The sequence below is a fragment of the Scomber japonicus genome, chromosome 11 (assembly GCF_027409825.1).
Source record: "Scomber japonicus isolate fScoJap1 chromosome 11, fScoJap1.pri, whole genome shotgun sequence".
Lineage (NCBI taxonomy): Eukaryota > Metazoa > Chordata > Actinopteri > Scombriformes > Scombridae > Scomber > Scomber japonicus.
The window spans coordinates 11,355,327-11,374,434 of NC_070588.1; the positions used below are offsets into that span (position 1 = coordinate 11,355,327).

General features: G+C 37.8%; 1 protein-coding gene across 2 annotated transcripts; it reads right to left on the reverse strand.

Annotated features, from left to right (window-relative positions):
- Window positions 1-4,909: 4,909 nt before the first annotated feature.
- On the reverse strand, window positions 4,910-18,611 carry spopla (speckle type BTB/POZ protein like a). 2 transcript variants are annotated; one of them, XM_053328926.1, is made up of 12 exons: window positions 18,451-18,611; window positions 16,164-16,247; window positions 13,186-13,299; window positions 12,548-12,669; window positions 12,137-12,288; window positions 11,865-11,992; window positions 9,751-9,928; window positions 9,053-9,108; window positions 8,778-8,900; window positions 7,085-7,227; window positions 6,924-6,971; window positions 4,910-6,416 (listed from the first exon to the last, which is right to left on the reverse strand). In XM_053328926.1, exons 3-12 carry the CDS (start codon window positions 13,261-13,263, stop codon window positions 6,272-6,274), a joined length of 1,173 nt encoding a protein of 390 aa, XP_053184901.1. In that variant the 5' UTR covers window positions 13,264-13,299; window positions 16,164-16,247; window positions 18,451-18,611; the 3' UTR covers window positions 4,910-6,271. The 2 variants fall into 2 exon arrangements, with proteins under 2 accessions (XP_053184901.1, XP_053184900.1); XM_053328925.1 differs by having other exon boundaries at window positions 6,924-6,977.
- Window positions 18,612-19,108: the final 497 nt, after the last annotated feature.

Genomic DNA, 19,108 nt, shown 5'->3' on the forward strand with positions numbered 1-19,108 from the left:
TAAACAAAACAAAACAATGTCAGTGATTAGTATCCACATCGACTTTGGGGCATTTCAATTTTTTGTGCAGTGTCAGATTTAAAAAACAATCTTGTTACCTTACACGACAAAATATCCCCTTTTTACAACTGCTATAAAAATACTACAGAATATCTTTCACTGAGTTAATTTCTTAAATCAATATCAGTCCTGATTATATTTCCTAAATATTCATTAATGTTCAGAATTTTAATGATTTAAATTCCAGGTTTTTAATGCTGCCCTTGTTTTTAAATTTAAAAAAAAGACCACCTCCTCATTTTTAACGATTATCATAGTCCGGGAGATGTCAGTGATTAGCAATAACATTGATTTTGATGTATTATTATTTTTTGTACAGAGTCAGATTTTTAAAATCTAATTTAGGTGTTCCTTTCCTAAAACTGCAATAAAAATAACTATAAATTAATATTATCTTCTAGAGAGCACCTCTGGTGTCACTGCAGTGACTCCAATCAACACCCAATTGTGTTAACAACCTGGACAAAAAAGATAGCCCTTTTGTATTTATTTTATATTGTAAAAAAAACAACAACATAGCAATGAACAGGTGAGAAGAAGCCAATAAAGCATAGTGGCTGTTTTCACATTTTGGAGAATCACGGTATAGGTGTGTTTGTTTATTGTCAGGAGGATTATGAAGAAGAAACAAATAAAACTACATTTGAACAATGAGAGGCAGAACTGTAATAGTCTAATACAATTCAGTATTGATTTGGAGTCACTGGGTCACATGGAATGGAAGCTATTGAAAACAAATGATGAATTTTCCATAAAAATATTCATATGAAATAGAAGGAGCACTAAATCCAATAAAAAGAGCAGTGTTTAGTGCATAAAATGACAGACACACACAGTTTATGAATACATTGGCATGGTTTATGAATCTGTGGACACAATTTATAAATCCGAGAGCACAGTTTGTAATCCATGTGTACAGATATACACATGGATCTTTTTTCCCCCCAGCTGACCCCAGGGACGCTTGATAATTATTTTACTTTAAATGTCAGATTTTGAAGGAGAGTGGCAGGAAGGGGAGAATTGCGACCTAAAGTGGCTGCATACAGACACACTAATTTCTTCATACGCACACACACCATTCTCCAACATCCACATCAACACACACAATCATTTTAGTTGCATACATTTACTGCATTGACCTGTAGCGCACAAAACAGAAGCAATGGCCCTAATGGAAACCAGGAAAGCAGCATGTATCTACTCCATAGTGCAAATGGCTAAATGGAAAATAGTGAAAACTTCAATTGTGAAGCCTCCAGATTGAACCTGATATAATAGAATACATGAATTAGTGGTTTAAATTGGGATATTTTGTCCATAATGTCGTTAATTATACAGTTATTATAGAAGCTGAGGTTGAACACTTTTTAAAAACCCACACCTTTATCAAAATGTATGCTGCATGCAGCCGAAATTATCGACAAACTGCACACTAAAAATGTCCCTAGTGAGGCACAAGGGTTAAACTGTCTATTATGGGATGACATATGACTTGATTTTCAGTCATGTCAATAGTGACAATACCAGGACATTTGAATTGTTATTCAACAGGGCATAAAATTAAATATTTCCCTCCCTCTTGAAACATTGCTACATTTGAACTGATTAATCAAATTGATCTGTTCATTGTCTCGAAGTAGAGCTAACATCCATTTGTACCTGTTAACAGAACACAGGCAGGACACAGCCCATTATTTCAGATGCGTTTGATCAATGGGTATTTTTTCAAGAAGCTCTGAATTATTAATATGGCTTTACAACCAATCTTTAATCTCTTTTAGCTTACTCTTTTTGGTTCTGAAATAAAGTGAATTGACTGATCGAAGTTAATATTAAGTGCCCGTGACAAAATTAATTGATCCAACAATTCAAACTCAAAGAGCAAGCAGAGAGCATAATCATTTATCATTACATATACGTATGTAGGTACCCATCCATGCATAACCTGGATCCTGCCTTGTTCGTTCCCCAAAATGTGTTGGTTTCCTTGCTACAATCATAATAAGGTATGTGAATGCTAAACTAGCCTGAAATCCAACATCTGTGTTTGCAGGATGCACTTTGAGGCATCAGCCTGCCGAGCGGCCCTGCAGTGGATTAATGTGTCAGGAGAGGTTGGGGTAAAGCGATAATTGCAGGACAGGTGGATTTAGCGAGTCTGGCAGACAATTATCAGCACTTTGTCATGGTCCTGCCAACAGCCCTGACATTACCTGTCTTTAATAGGCTTTAATTAGGCTGGGAAATTTCATTTACCTAAGATCAAGAGTGAAGAAACCAAAAGAAAAAGAAATGGAAATTAAAAAAAAGTGAAAATACAGAATCCGTCCGAATTTTAATGAGAAGTGGGACTAAATTTTAAAATGTCAGACATTTCTCAATTGTACAGCAGGCTTTAGTTGACTGACTTTGTGTAAAAGTGGATGACATCCAGTCCCGTAGTAAATGGTGTAATGTTCTTTGACTTAGCAATCACAACAGCTTTAAAGGTTGTGTTAAAAGCCATCACACATAAAATGCCATGTGTGGAGATGACTGCATATTGGGGTTTTTAGGTGAGGGCATGTGGCATTGACTAAACACATGGCAGTCATTTCTGTCATTGTTCCTTTAATGGCTGTATCCCATGTCTTTTCCCCATCAGCTGTAAATGATCCTGTCAAATGATATACACAAAGAGAGGTGTATGATAAGGAAATAAAATCTGAGTTGATCTATGTTGATGTTTTAGTTCTACTCCTTTGTGCAAATGCTGTGTATTAATGTGTAACTCTAAAACTAAACGTGTTTACTTATGGCTTCAGAGTAAACAATGTCAATTTATTCTAATTTTTCCAGAGAAATATATCAATGAGTATACTGCTCCTTATTTTTGGTGTTTGTTAAGAAATATCATGTAGATAGATGTCATATTTATTGCTTATAGTTAGATTGTTCGATTTCCATTTTTGTAATCCTTGCAGATTGTACCTATATTGATTTCCTGCTTGCTTGTTTAAACGGTTTCCCCTGTAAAATAGGAATAAGAACACTGCTGTGTGTATACTGTAAGTACAAATGTTCATTTTGGAATATTTGATTTCTTAGGGGGTCATTTTGTTAAAATGAAATTGTAAAGATGAATTTAGGTTTTTATGGCATTAAACCTTATTTGAACTTGGCGCAGCATATTGTGATACTGAGTCAGCTCGCGTCTGTCGGTGCTCACAGTTGTCTCGTTTCATTCCTAGAAGGACTTCTCAATAGGATAAACACACCATTTTAAGAGGTACATTTCAGTGTAGCTTTTTAATGGCCAATAAATCTGTGTCCACAGGCGTGGATGATACCAGAGGTACACCTCAGGGAGCACATCCATTTTACAGTGGCCATCAGGGACAGGGGTCTTTTCATTCGCTTCCATTACTCTTATCTGATCAGGGTGAGGCACCCACTCCTTAGGCATCAAGTCACACCAGGCTTTCCTGCTGCACGCATCCAAATCCTTAGAAATGTCACTTTTCATGGTGAGAATACTGATAATTAATGACACCCATATAATAAATGTTCCCAGTTAGGTAATTGCCCATGTCACACACTGATCTCACACCTAACTGCAATTATTTGTGTATTTTTAAATCTAATCAACCAAGATGAAAATTTAAATGTACCCTCGGGAGAAATTTTAGTTTAGATGATTATTTATGGTTTTAACACCTTTTGTTGCTTAACACTTAAGACTTACAGTCGACAATCACACATTCATTGCCAAAGCCAGAGATGCTAATTTTTCCCCTTGCTGCTGTTTACAGAATTTAACACAGTAAAACGGTTACATTTTCATATGTTCATCTGTTTGTTTCTCTCTGATCTCCAAAGGCTCTCAGTCCACAAATGCTTTCTCTGGATAACGCTGTATAATTCTACTGTTGGATTTGACAAGTTCATAAACCTTAACTGGGTTTGTCAAAATGCTTTCTGGTAAAAAACAAAAAACAAAAAACATAATCTCAGGACAGGAGTCTCAGGAACGCACAGTAGTTAAAAAATAAATAAATCACAAAATACTGTCTGCAAGGCATTGAGCATCACACAACCTGTTTGAGTCTGAACCTGTCTTTTCCTCATGTGGAAACAATGCTGACCAGACACCAAATTCAGTTTAGGTTTAACAGATGCATCAATACTCAAGTGAACGCACTACTGCAATCCGCCTTTGTTATTTAGACTTAAAGTATAAGACAAGTTTATTATTTTTACGAGAGCTGCTTTAACAATAAACTGTCAGACCTGCAGTGTCCACTGCTTCTTTAACAATCTCATTGCCTACAATCCAAATGACTGAACAAATTTTCTATTGTGACGATGCCACTGCAGGCATCTTCTCTTTCAAACATCACAGTTAGCAGAGAAAAGCAGAGGAAAGCAAAAGAGGAAAATAAAAGGTCACAGAGGCATCCTAAAGCAGAGATGGCATCTGGGCATTTCCTGTGCTGAGAGGGGCAGACGAGGATCCGGAAGCAGCCGATGAAGACGTCTCTGTTCCAGTAGGAAAGAGTGGCCTTGTGTGCTTTCATTAGAGATTGTACCGACCATTCACACATGAAACAAGAGGAAAAAATGTCTTTCATGTGTTCTACAAGGTTCAACATTATTGATGTTACTTTGCTAATGCAGTGTGCATTTACTTTTGATTATCATGGTGGACCACCTCAGCCTGATATCTACATCCATTTACACGACCATTAAAGAGAAAGAGAAATGGTGATTATCATCCATTCCTCAAAGTGACAGTGACGCTGAAATCTGACAACTGATTTAATAAATCCCTATTAAAAGAAAGAAAAAAACCTGGGCCACATCAGACTGCTGGAAAATGTTTTAATGGGTTAATGCAGGCATTCTTGCAGACAACAACTTCCATCTTTTTTGCTTCCAAACAAAAGAAGTTTCAACATCTCACCATGATACTGAATGATGAGTAATATCATGTAAAAATGATGCTACCCTTTTAATTTACAAAATCCTCTGAAGTGTCTGTCACACCACACTACGTACGAGACGGACTGAATAAACATGACAACCCCTCATTCAAACACAGAATAACATTGCCAGTAGAAGTGATGCTCAGCATCCTACAAATATCCAAGCATGTTAGAGGAAATTTTGCACATACTCAATTCATTTAATTCTGCACAAATATGTCAGATAATTGCAGAAAATAAATTGTTAAACAACGAAATTGGTACTTGGACACTTTCTTTGACAATAACATGACCATGCATTAGTCTTTCCACTTTTAGTTAACCACAATATGAGAATATATAATATTTGCAAGTTGGCAATACTAAGGAAAGAAATTCTCAAAATTTAATCTATAACACTTCACAGATGTATGATCTGGAATATGTCATTCAAATGGGAGACTGGGTAAATACGTCCATATACTTCCAATGGTTTAGAATATATTAGGGCCAAAGTATAGACACTTTTCCGTCTTACATGTACTATAAGAATTGACACTGGGTCTTCATAATGGCAGATTACTTTTTTCCCCCACATATATGCAATAGAACAGACTTTCTTGTACACTGGTCTTCTGAAGATGGTTCAACTGTCATTTACATAGAAATGGTGCCATCAATATGGGGCATACACATCTTTTAAAAAGTGTAAAGAACTGACCTTGCACTGAAAGTGTTCATGCTTTTTAATGTCTAGTCACAAAACGGGCTAAACATTACAAATATATAATATTTCCCATTTAGTTAAACCTTTGTTACGTTCCTATCGAACTCCATATCAAAATGACTATTCATGGGAACTAGTGCAACCTGGAGGAGGCCTGGTCTTTGTGACAAGGCAGGCACAGAGTAAAATAGACAAAGTACTCTAGAGCAGCTCCAGAGCAATGGCAGATATATTAAGGCCATTTTTAAAATTACAGGAAAAAAACAGTAGCAGACAGCTTGACTTGCTACCCAGGCTGAACCGAGTTCAGTTGGGGCAGCAAAGCAAGCAAGCAACACCGATTGAATCAATTTTTTCCCAATCCATTGATGCCAGTAGTCCACGTGCCAGCCTCCCCACATCCCTGGCCAGAAAACTCCACTCTTCTTTATTCAAGTGTGTTCAGTTTTGGTGGAAATAGAGTGGTACCCTCGCTAGTCCTTCCTTTGTAAACCCATGCTTCACACCTCCAGTAAAGTCCTGGGGCACAATTGGGCAGTCAGGACTGTTTTAGACGCTTCCTGGGAAGACCAAAGGGTGGGCACTGTGCTGAAGCCAGGGCACGAAAGGCCTCGGCTACCAAGTGAGGGTGGGACTGGATCATTGACTTCCAGCCTGCAGTCTCCATTATATCCGTAGCATGACTGTAAGCACAGGCAAAATGAAGTTAACTCTCAGACACGACAATGTGCACATTAAAAATCAATAAACATAAATGAGATCGTAATGACAAAGTAAATAAGGAGGACTTGATTTAGAAGCTGTGTGGTAAACTTGCAAAGAGCCATCAGCGCTTCCAACACATGTTCATATGTTGAAACTAATGATTAGGGTGTCTTCTCAAGTTGAATACAACAGAGCGGAAAATGTTTCAAGGTGTCTTATAACAACGTAGTTCATCATCTGAAAGAAAAACTTCCTACAGCGACCACCTCCTGTCCCTTTAAAATTCTACAAATATTCCATTTCCAGGGTTTATCCAGGTATGAGTCTATTAATAACTTGGATACAAAGATATGGAGCTTCAAACTGAAAAGGCAAATAGCACTCTGTCTGCCTGGGCTAAAACAATGAATTCTAATGCATCTGGTGGGGGAAGAGATAAGAGTGTGTTATTAATCTTGTGTCACATATATCAGCTAATTACATACTTGCTATTCCAGTTCTTTCCATCTTTACAGCCCAGCTGTCTCAGGACACTGCACCTATGGCAAGGAGATAAAAAGGTAAGCATTCAGGGCTGGTAAACAGAAATGGCAGCAGGAATTTATCACTGGAGGTTTTTTTTTTTCCTCCTCTCTGCGATACTTGCCTGTTGATAAAATCTATGGCTTGTGCTTTGAGCTGCTCGGCACTGTGCAAGTCTGCTAGGATGAGGGTGTCGGCCACATTCTCCACTGAAAGGCTGTTGCACAAGGCCTCTTCACACATGACCTTTAAACGCTCCAGCGCGTACTGGGGTGGTGGGGAGAGAGGGACGCAAAAAGAAGCAGTTACAGTCAGGATGCAAAGTGGATCTCTGTGACTTGAGCTGTTGCCCTCTACTATACTCAAACATAAAAGATAAAGGTGCAATCAGAGACTAAAATGCTGAATGATTATAGATGCAGTAGAATTGACCAGGATTCCAAATTTCCCATCAGCAGGGTTTGAGAATTATCATTTTAGCAATGATTACGGATATTTTTTAGGTCAAATTAGGCTGTTGCTCAACACTCTGGCTCGCAGTTCAAACTCATCTATCAAATGTATGATCAGTACAATACACCTTGCTACAGGAGGGAAGCTCATGTAGGAACTGGGGAAAGAATGGTTGTGTCAAGAAAGGATTTAAGAGTACATAAGAGTACACAGAAGGCTTCAAATCACAGTCCTCTGGTGAAATATTGCACTATACCTATAAAGCTGCATTTATAACAAATGCAACATAACACGAGCAAAAATATGAATATCCCCTGGTGGTATAACAGAGGGGAAAAATCCAGACTAGGGACCACAAAACAGATTAACACTCGGCGTCTTTTTGGAATTTAGCCCTTTTTCACTCATTTGGGATGGTGTTATTCTGTACTGCCTACATTTATTTAAAAACAAACAAAAAACTCTGCCTTACATGAAATATGTTTACTGCAGAAACTTAAATCCTATTTCAGTGACACAATAATGTTTAAATACCCCAAATAATAGCCAAGAAATGTTCATTCTTGCCACACGCCTACATAGGATAGAAACCGGAGCCTTAAGAATGTGTCACCTTGAACCAACTTGTGACATTCTCAACAAAGGAACATTATCAGCTTCACAAACAGCATTTATTGAAGAGCAACTAGAATGTACAGAATTATATTTTACAATGGTTTGATATTTTTTCACACCCCGTACAGTCATTGTATTTAATGGGAAAAGGAGAGGGGTGAAGGGGCTGAAATAGTCTATAATTTTACAATTCATCAATAGTGAGATGATGCCACATAAGATGCGGGCTAACAGCTGTATAATTACATAGCAGACTACATTAGCCTCATTGACTTTCACACAGGGATGGTCGCTCTACTGACTGAGAGTGGCTCCAAATACTAAAGTAGAGGACAGCAAGGTGCATGACTGTCCAGGACTACACTGTATCTCAACTTACTGTTTCAGTGTTTAAGTGATCTGATGTTATAAATAGCTACATTATTCTTTGTGATGATACACTAGTTTGAAACTGTCAAAAAAATACACATAACTAAAATGCTTATCTCAGTCATTTTGATCAAGTTCATGCATTTTGATAGTGTTATAGTTATACTATCTAATTATGAGTGTAAATAAGACAAGAGTGGAACCGGGAGTATTTACAGGATGTGACAGGTAACTAAAGCCTAAATAAATAATACAGGATCTACAGTATCAGCAACATTATTGCATTTAACAAACAAACAAACTAAACCATGTTTGGCGAGAAATGAAGAAAATACACTTGGAAAAACACTAACAATGCTTTTAATAATTCTGATACTTACTTTGTCTGCAGCTGCCAGCAAATTGTCTGCCATCTTTTCCAGGTTTGGGGCCTTTCCCGTGTAGATAAAGCCCATCATTTCCTTAAAGACATCTGGGTCTACGTCACTAATGTCAACACGGTTCTGCAAGGTGAAGACAGAGAGGTTTCTTTACTACTGAAGAACATCCACGAAAAAGGAGGTGAAGCCTCTTATCACCACTGTGTTACAATGACTGTCTTTTGAGCAAAAACTAGAAGTGTGGAAGCAAATGAAATGACCAGTTATATTCTTACCTTTTTACTTTCTTCCATTTCATGTTCAAACATAGCATTAAAGACTGGGGACCTTGCTGTAAAATAAATCAATTGGACACGTAAATATAATGTCCAGTCAGCATATTATACATATCACATCAAGAGATAAAAGGTGCTTTTACAAAACAGTGTTAAAAAAGAGCAAATAAAAAAAAAGGCACAAAGCTCAGCTACAGTATAGTGAATTATTACAGTTCTAAAATGTTGCAAAATCCATATAGCTGCCACTTTGTCAGCATTTCTCTCTGACCACTGCAGCTGCCACCACCATATCTAATGGAGCCAAGCTGAAAAAGAGAGCTAGACTTTCAATCTCCTGGATCCTACAGTCATCTGGGTCAAGCAGGGCCAAGCAATGGTAGCGGGGTGGATTAGCGCCCACTGCAGAACTAGGCCGCTACAAATCAAGCCAGGAATACAGACCCTCGGTAGCCTTTCAAGGTGCTTACGGCTCTCAACGAGAGGCTATTAAGAACAAGCATGACATATCTTGCTAGGGCCAATTTGGGGGCTTCTCTCCTGGGTGCTGCTCGCTAAACACCACGTTCAGACAGACATTAGCCCTGCGTGCCAAAACACAGCCCTCTCATTCTGAATCAACAACGCAGCCCCCTGCACTCCTTTCTGTCTGAATCCCTGCAAGGTGCCGGGATGCCGCGGGTAGAGGAACTTCTCACCTGCAAGGATGGATTTGTGGGCTTTGAACTCCTGCCCTCTCACATAGAGGCTGCAATCTGTGAAGCGTGAACACTCCCACAGGTTCCCCAGGTCATCAGACAGCTGACACTCCGGTACCTTCAGCATGTTCATGTTGGACTGGCCAGAAATGTTAACAGAGTCCTGGACGACGCTTACCTTTAAAAGAAAAAAAAAAAAAACATTGCAGAGAGAACAAATCACTGAAGTGGGCCTCATCAAGGCTAAACATCTTAATAAATCCAGAAGTAAATACTGTACATCCATCTACTGAAGAAAGATCCCATTTGTGTTTAATTAGCTCTTTTTAAAAAAAAGGTTGGTTAAAACTGACTCGTGCTTGCAAAAACACAACAACTTGAAACCAAAATGAATCTACTTTGCAGAAAAATCTAATGAATGAGAAAAGGCATGCTGTCTTTAATTTCAATGCAATTTGTTTATTGAAGTGCCAGTTTCCTCAAAATTGTTGAATCTATCTGGAAGTGCTGTCTAACACACTGTCTCATCCTGGCAGTATTTGGCCAATTGCATTTACATCAAAATTCATTGACACTTAATTTAATTTGTCCCTTGAAAAGACATTTTCAGGAGACGTTTATTCTTCCTGACACACAATTTAATTTTGAGAACAAGTGTCATTGTAAATGATGTAAGATGGAGGAAGCATGTCACTCCAACAGATAAGAGCTTAAAGGGATAGTTATTTTTTTGGAGCAAGAGCTCTTCCTGACCCAAACAGCTGGTCTGTGGTATAAAACGGTGCATGATTTATGTGGTTTTGAAAATATAGTGCAAAAGACAGAATTGTCAGACAGCAAGGTAGAGTGTTTAAAATATATATAATAGTGTACTCTTAAACTGATATTGATTCCTTTAGTTCGGCCTTTCTTTAGGTGGTTAAAATGCATCTTACTGCTGTCCCTGTCCACAGCAGTACATTGTTTAGCTCCTGTGTCTGTGCTCCTGCCTACATCTCCAAACCAGTGGGGTGTGGAGCGGCATCTACTGCAGGTACACTGGCTATGGACAGGTACCACATACAACCCCACTTCAGAAAATATAAAATATCCCTTTGATGTAGTTTAAAGCAATTGCTAACAATATATTTGGTACTTGTATCTACAGTCAGATGTTAACTGGACATGACAATAATTAAGATAAATTAGATTCCTGAATGGTTGCATTAAACATTTAAATACGATCTACTATTGTGCTCATGAATTGATTCAGTATGAACTGATTCATTCTGACACATAGAATATTTAACTCTCACTAAGATTTTATTAAAAAGAAAAAACATGTACTTTATGAGAAAAAGCCATATCACATCCAACAAAGCAGCAGCACAGTAACACTGCACTGGTCTTCAGCGACTGAACAAAAGCACATGAAAACATGTTGAAATTTACAGTTAATGCACTTTAATCATTTCCAACTTTTCCACATTAATAAAGTTAGAACTCCAAATTCAGATCTATTCAGTATCTATTTTTTTACTCCTAGCCTCTTTATGTCTGTCTTATCTGCCTATGGAAATCAAACCCTGCCCCTCTCTCCCTTATTAACAAGCCTAAATTGTTCAGACTGAAGCCAATTCACTAATAATTTGACTCTAATCTCCAAAATTATTCCCCAATTATGAATGCAAACCTGCAGATCTGCTGTACAAGAAGGTGGTGTGCAAGTCACAGAGAAAGAGATAACTCTGGGCATTATTACAACAGAGAAATAACTGAAGGGACACATGTTGCTGTGCTGTCAGTTATAACTAAAAACTAACCACAAAAAAACAAACAGATTAAACGTACTGTTTCTGTGGAGGTTGAGTATGAATGAAAATGGGAATATGTATCAGCCAAATTGATGATCTTCCAAAATTTGTGACCAATTAAATTAAAAATAAATAAATAAATAAATAAATAAATAAATAAATAATGTTTGTTATAGTTGCCTACCCCGTGTGAGGGTGAGAACAAAATACTGCTATGTGTTATCGCAATTTTGTTAAAATAATAACAGCAATAAATAAAAATAAAAAGATTGTGTCCATTATTAATTTGAAAAATAGAAAGAAAACCCAGATTATAATTACCTCACAGAACAGTGTGAGCTTATCATCTGGCAGAAGTCCATTGGCTTCATCAAGGAGAAAATCTCTTCTGATAAATTTTTTGAAGCCCCAGTCTTTGCCTTGGACAAACCTGTATGCTCTTTGGCTTTCTGTAACAGAAGAAAACATTGTTAACTTTAGACATTTCCTTTTCTTGTGTCTATAAGATAGAAAAAGTGAATACATCTGTGATGTAATAGAAACACCAATTTAGCATGATTGTATGTGATGCCATTCTGGGCGCTTGTACTCACCCATCGCTTTTGTCTCCTCTCTTTTAGCGTTCAACAAAGAAAACTTGAACTTTGCTCTGACTTCACTTTTTGGACAACTAACAAGAAGTAAATACAATGACAGATAATCTTTGCTTTCATCATCAAGTCCCTTTGGATTGACTCGCAGACACCTGGCAAGTAAACAGATAACAATGCATCAGTCATGTTACAAACTAGTAAAGACAGTCAAGTTTTTAATCACTTTTGTTGAAATAAGACTATGATGAGCCTTCAGGTGATCCTCTCGTCCTTTGAGGGACTGAGTGTGTAATTATTATGCAGATTACCCACAGTAAAAAAAACATGCATACTATTTAAATGCCATTTATGTTTACATAAAAAACATATATATCCAAAAAGCAAATGTTTAAGTTTAGTCTGTGTACTAACCATTTCATTTTATCATTAGGGCCAGAGGAGAAGGTTGAGCTCTTCAACACCTCCCCCATTTCTTCTCTGCAAAAACTAAAGTTGTTTATGGTCCACATGTAGGAAAACTTTACAACTTTGACCTTGGAAAAAGAAGAAGGAGAAACACACAAAACTGTCACAACAAATCTCTAATGCAGTAAAAAAAAAAAAAAATCTTAAGATGAAAATGTTAAGTCCTCCCTGAAAAAATATGTTTCTTTTGACAGAAATTTTACCACTGATGTCTGACACAGTAAAGGACTGTTTCCACCGCATTTTGTCAGAAAAAGCACAGGTGTGAATAATAAAATTAATAATGAATAAATTCCATTTAGCTGCTTTGGTTTCAGGGTCCTGGTAATGTACATGTTGGCACACTCTCATGGCTTACTGTACACTTGAATAGAGCCATTGTTAATGTTATTATTACCACTTGTGCTTTTCCTACCATGACATGTCAAAATGTCAGCTGTGAAAAAGGAACTATGAACATAAAAAAGGTGAAGAAATTAAAGATCCCCATGTGATAGGACCTGAAATAATCTAACAAAGATGTGTGTGTCATGATAGATTCTATCACCTTCTTCTACAGAAAATTTGTAAAATTGTGCCCAAACCTGTGTGTAACACCAGCTCTCTGCCACAGGTCCACTTGACATCTCCCCAGGAGGAGGGGGGGTGGGAACCCGTGACATCACCAGTTTAGAGGTACCACTCACGTCCTTAAAGCACTAATTGTTTAAAGAAAACAAGAAGAAACATTGATTATTTTTTTTAGAAATTAACAGCAAAATTCGCATATGGACTATATTTAGATCAAACTGAACTGTCTGGTTAAAAAGAAGCTTGCAAAAAATGGTCAAGATGGCCAAATTGCTATAAAATGTGATGAAAGAAAAAGGTTGCATCCTTTCTGCAACCTGAGGTCTTGTAATTAAGCGACACAAGACACCAAATTCAGGAAATCAGTTTAACTACAATTGCTGACATAACGAAAACCAAAGTGAATTATTCATACTGCAGAATTTGGTGCAGCCAGACAAAATTGTGGTGTGTGTGGTCTGGCAAGGAAATAGCGTGGGCAGAGTTGTAAACATAAACTGCAAAGGGTTAGCATGGCTAGCACTCTAACAACAACAACAACCACAAAGTTGTAAAATGACATTTATGGTTATTATCCTCTATTGTTGTCCTTGGTCTCACTACAGTCAGGCAGTATCTCTTCTTATCTGCTTCTTGAAATATTTTACTCTGGAGTTATATATATATATAAAAATATATATATACAAACAATATTTCCTGAATGGCAGCTCAACCCCTCCCTCCTCTCAAAAACTAGCTAGATACTGGAGAACCTTACAATTTCACAAGTCAAATTTCAATCAGACTGAACTCCATACGAACCGCGAAAGTGAAAGAGGCAAGTCAATTTAGGGCCAAAAGAGAACGTGTCTCACCAAGTTCCACACAGACATGAATGGGAAGTGAAGCTCAGTCTGACTGTTCCTTTTTACTTGTAGAGCTGTAGGCAAATCCCGCACATCAATTTGCTATTCTGTCAATTTTCAAACTTTTGAAAAGTTCCCCCAAAAAAATGAACCACACTAGAGCAGGACTAAAAAATTCTCTCTTAAAAAGGTGAAGCCAGCCAGATGAAAGGACAGACAGACTGATCAACTCGCTATCCTCAGGTCCCACCACTAGTCTTTTTTTTTTTTTTTTTTTTTAAATGGTTCATGAAAACTAAGCTGTATTCCTGCATCCTACCATGACACCTGAGGAGACATCCAGTTACACTTGGTCTTTAGTTGTCACTTGTGTAGTCATGAGCGCAGATTCTCTCCCAACTTTAGTCTCAAGCTGCTTCATTTTGTAAAAGGAGGAGAAGAAAGAGGATACACATGTTGTCAAAGTGAAAAACAACTTCTGAAGTCAAACTCTTGACTGACTGATGAGGCAAATCTGGTGGGGGTTACTTAACAAAACTATTTCAGTAATCACTGGGAGGCAAGACAGCGCAGATAAGGGTGATAGAAGCAAATGCTACGTGTTGTTTACGTCAACTAACACCCATTTATTTTTTTCATGTGCAAACCTGTCACTTTCAAATGTTCAGTCTTTCTGCTTTGAGTGTAACCATGGGAATGACCACTATGATTATCCAGCGCTATAATTAAAAGTAAAAGGTTAAATAGTCCATCAACCTTTCCTTAAACGCTGCCGGTACAGGTGATGATTAAAAAAGGTGAAGATGCAAACTCAAAAGACATCATTTAAAAACATGACAATACTGGTTTTAAGTTTTATAAGTAATGTCACAAACTCATCTGAAAGCTCCTCAAAACAATAGTCAGTGAGTCAACTGTCCTAAAATTAGAAAATGTGAAAAACTTCTCTATCTTAGGGTTGGGTCACTTTACGGTTTTGCCAGCTGGGCCGGTGGTTTGATTTCATGTGAACCAAAATTTGAGGTTTAATAGCCTGACATGAAGGCTCCAACACTGACGGGACCAGCTGCTGCTGCTGCTGTGCACCCAGCTGGACGTGGTGGGCTGACCTGGGCTAACGGTGCAGGGCTCACTGATAACCCAGACAAACCCGACCAGGCTGCTTCCAGCTTCCAGCAGCCTGAGAGCAACTAGTTAGCATGTCTAGCATCATTAGCATAGTCACTTAGCTGTATGTTTCTGGCTTTTAACACAGGAAACACTGCAGCTATAACACAGCAACCCAGCACAAGGAGAAGAGCTCGGTATTACAGGTCCGGTCTTTGACTTAATATCAAACCGCTTTGAACATTTTTACATCAGGCCAACTCCACTTGATGCAAGTCAGAGTTGGATGCAACTGGAGCCTCAAGCACTGCCTTTGCGATATGGGCAGAATCAAATATCCCAACATTTTTGACCAAATACCTCAATATCAATAAAAAATAATTGATGTAATATTGATTTATTGCCCAGCCCTAGCCTGTATGCATGACTATTACAATCATAAAATGTGATTTAATACATTATTTTAAGTCTCTTAATCAGCATGACAGTTGAGGCAGCTCTATATCAAAGACAATACAGAAGTGTTGTTTTCTACAAACCTGGCGCTTAGGGGATACATCCCTTTTTTCAGTGTCAGCACATTTAATTTAATTTTCCCCATAAAGTGAAGTTGATTTCAAAGCCTCCAAACTCAAACATGTCATCCCTCTCATTCCTCAGAGTAAAATATATGCAACTATCTTTAAAAATGCATAAACAGTCAAAATGTTGAATATATTTTGACTACTGGCACATGAGGACAGAGGAAAATCCTTAAATCATTTCAACAATATTTTGAAGCACTCATAAAGGTCTAGATGAGTACTTCTGACTCCATGACCCCCCTCCCAGAGAATCCTTGCTTAAACACTGCACATGAATAGAGGAATATTTAACCAGCAGACATCCGATACATGAGTCAACAGACATTTTCTTGATGTGACAGGTTCAACGACTGTTTTGTACGTTCCACGCTGCAACTGAACTACTTTTTTTAGCCATTATGGTCAAACACAGAATCTGAATCAGCACCAGCAAGAAAATTATAACCTTAACGTCACCTCTTGAATGGTTGGAAATGTTCAAAGATGGAGTTTATCTAAGTTATCACAGGATCCTTCATGGCCCCATCTTCATGTTCCAGTCTGGAGGAGAAAAGGCAGACATTAGTCCTGGGAAATGTACCCATCTAAAAGTAATTAAAGTTAGCCTCTTACATGGCTCCTACATTACTGAGGCATCTGGCAATGAAATAACTGCTGTGTCAATACACCTAATCTACCAAGGGGCATTAATTAATTATGTAATTCTAACCGGGAATCCGTTCAATCCATACTGACTCAGACCTGCATTCAGGATCTCTGTTCACAGAGCCTGTCAGCTACCCTGCACTCATAAGCCTGACTGACAGCAGAAATTTACTGAACCAAAAGAGTTTTCATGTTGGCTCCATGGGAAGAATTCAACTGTGTTTGGATTTATTGATTCATTGATTTTTATTTCCCCATTCACCATAGTGGGGAATCTGCCTCTAGTGAAACAGACACAGACAGACAGAGGTTTGATCAATCAATGTTGATACTGTTCATAATTAAGTTTACAACACATACACAGCTGGATGTGTGTGTTATTTAAAACAGCTGCTTCAGATGCTTCACTAAACATGACAAAAACACATGTTAAAGAATGCGGAGTGTGTCTGAGAGACACGTGTCATAGACATTTAATAATATGGAAGCATTAGTGTCAATACTCAAAGTGACAGCTATAATGAGAGATTTCTACTAAATCAATCCCATCAGTTAAAAGGACAGGTTAACAAATTTTCAAGTATGTCTTAAAACAACAGCCAGGTACACAATTCAACATTAAACTTCAAAAGATGTTTCCCTTGCTGTTATCATTCCTCCTGCTCATACTGGCTATTAAAAAAACAGTTTCAAATGTGTTTTCAATGTAACCAATGAAGGCCAAAAGCTTTTAAAAGTTAATATGAAGCTTGTATGATGCTTCAGCAGTCTGAGTTAATCATATCAAGTAGATATCTGCCACATTTACAGTCTTTTTTAGCATAATCTTTCCTCTTTGTGTTCCCCTGTTGAGCTGCAGTGAAGTATAGTAACAAAAAGAGGGACTTTGGCACTAAAAAAGACTGACAATGAAAGATATCTCCTAGATTTGACTAATGTGGACGACCAAAGCTTCGCATTAGCTTCAGACAAACTTTTGAATACATTTTTGCACAGGAGGAGGGCTGTGGATTTTGGCCTCCATCACTTACATTGTGATGGAGGCCGAGTTCATTATGAAGGTATCTTGTGTGAACAAGAGGAATGATGTTATCAAGGAAACCTGTGTCAATGTCCATATTGGCACCTGGCTGTTGTTTTAGACTTAAAAATGATGAACCCTAACCCTTAAAGCTAACAGATTTCTGGCTCAGTGTGGCTGTAAATACCTTACCATATTGAGATTATGGTGATGTTTTTCGTGTAGCCTAGCCTGTAGGTGAATGTTAGACCCATAATTACATTAGCTAACTCAAGATTAACCTGCAACTTTGTTTGGCTCACACATTAGCTACAGTCTTGCAGTCTTTCATGCAACAGTAAGGATGCTATCCGAGCTGATATCTATAGCTTGTTTTTGCATTAGTTGAAAGCTAAAATGATCGCATCTTCTTCTTTAAGTCACAGAGATTACACTTAGCCTTAACTCTAAATGCAATTTGAGATGTAAAAACGGACGTGAAACACCCTTAAATAGGGAATAAAATCGACAACAAAGCTACAGCTCAGTGTTAGCGTAACATCAGGTGTCAACACTAATTTCAAAATATAGCTTTCATTATTTTTACTTCACCGGGCTCATCGCTCTTTACAAGCTAATGTCACCAACAATAGTATTTTCCAATGACTATTAGATGCACTAGCTACAACAATATATTCAGTGTGCAATACGGTTATTTTTTTTAGCTAACCCAAGCTAACATTAATGTTCTCACACAAGCAAGATTAATGTTAATTTCCCCCTTTAGCTTTACACCGCAAATGCTAGCAGCTAGCTTCACACATTATAACACATTACGGGGCAGACTTACATTAGCAGCAACACACACTAGCAAAAGGATACATGAAGTTAAGTTAGTAGATGTGCTGTTTAGACAAAAAAGGGGGGCCTTCATCCTGTGACAGGATGCTAACTAACCGAGCTAACGTAAACCCCTCACGTTTTGGTACAATCTTGCTGGTGGGAAAACAACGTCGGCTAACTTAGCAGCTAGCCCAAGCTAATCTGTGCACTGACTGCCCACAAAAAAAGTTTAAAAAAGACCCGGTGACGGCGTACCTTTCAATTTCATACTTCCATATGTATCGAGTAATGCATGTAGCTTTGTGTCACAGTCGCTCCTTTCACCCTCCGTTACTTTAAACTGTTTTTTCACTCAGACTCTTCACAGGGTTTCTTTGTCTAATTTATATCTGTGCTAGCTTACATCTGTCTGTAGCTGGCTGGTAGCTTCACAGGCTAGACTGTACGTCTACTGCGCATGCGCTAAATTCGTATAAAGTGTCTGCTCCATCTCATCTCAGACAACCTCAAACAGTGCAACAACATATAATACTATTCAGGGTTGGGAAAGTTACTTTGGAAATGTAGTAGGTTACAGATTCCGAGTTACCCTATTTAAAGTAAATGTATTAAATTGGGTAGATTAGGGTAATGTGGGACACTTTTTGCAATTCTGACTTGTTTACCTTATTTACATATAAATCCAGTACATTATATCAACACCTTATATCATTATGAAATACCTTAAATTAAGACATTTTTTGGATATTTTACATAGTGTGCCAAATTGTTTCAGAATTTAGAGTTTGTAACATGGGACACTAGTTTTTAGGCTTAGAAATACCAAAACTTTCTGAACTGAGCGTACCCGTAGTTTTTAGGTTAAAAAACGAGTAGCCTGTATGTTCATGTGTAATTTTAAACAGTATAACTT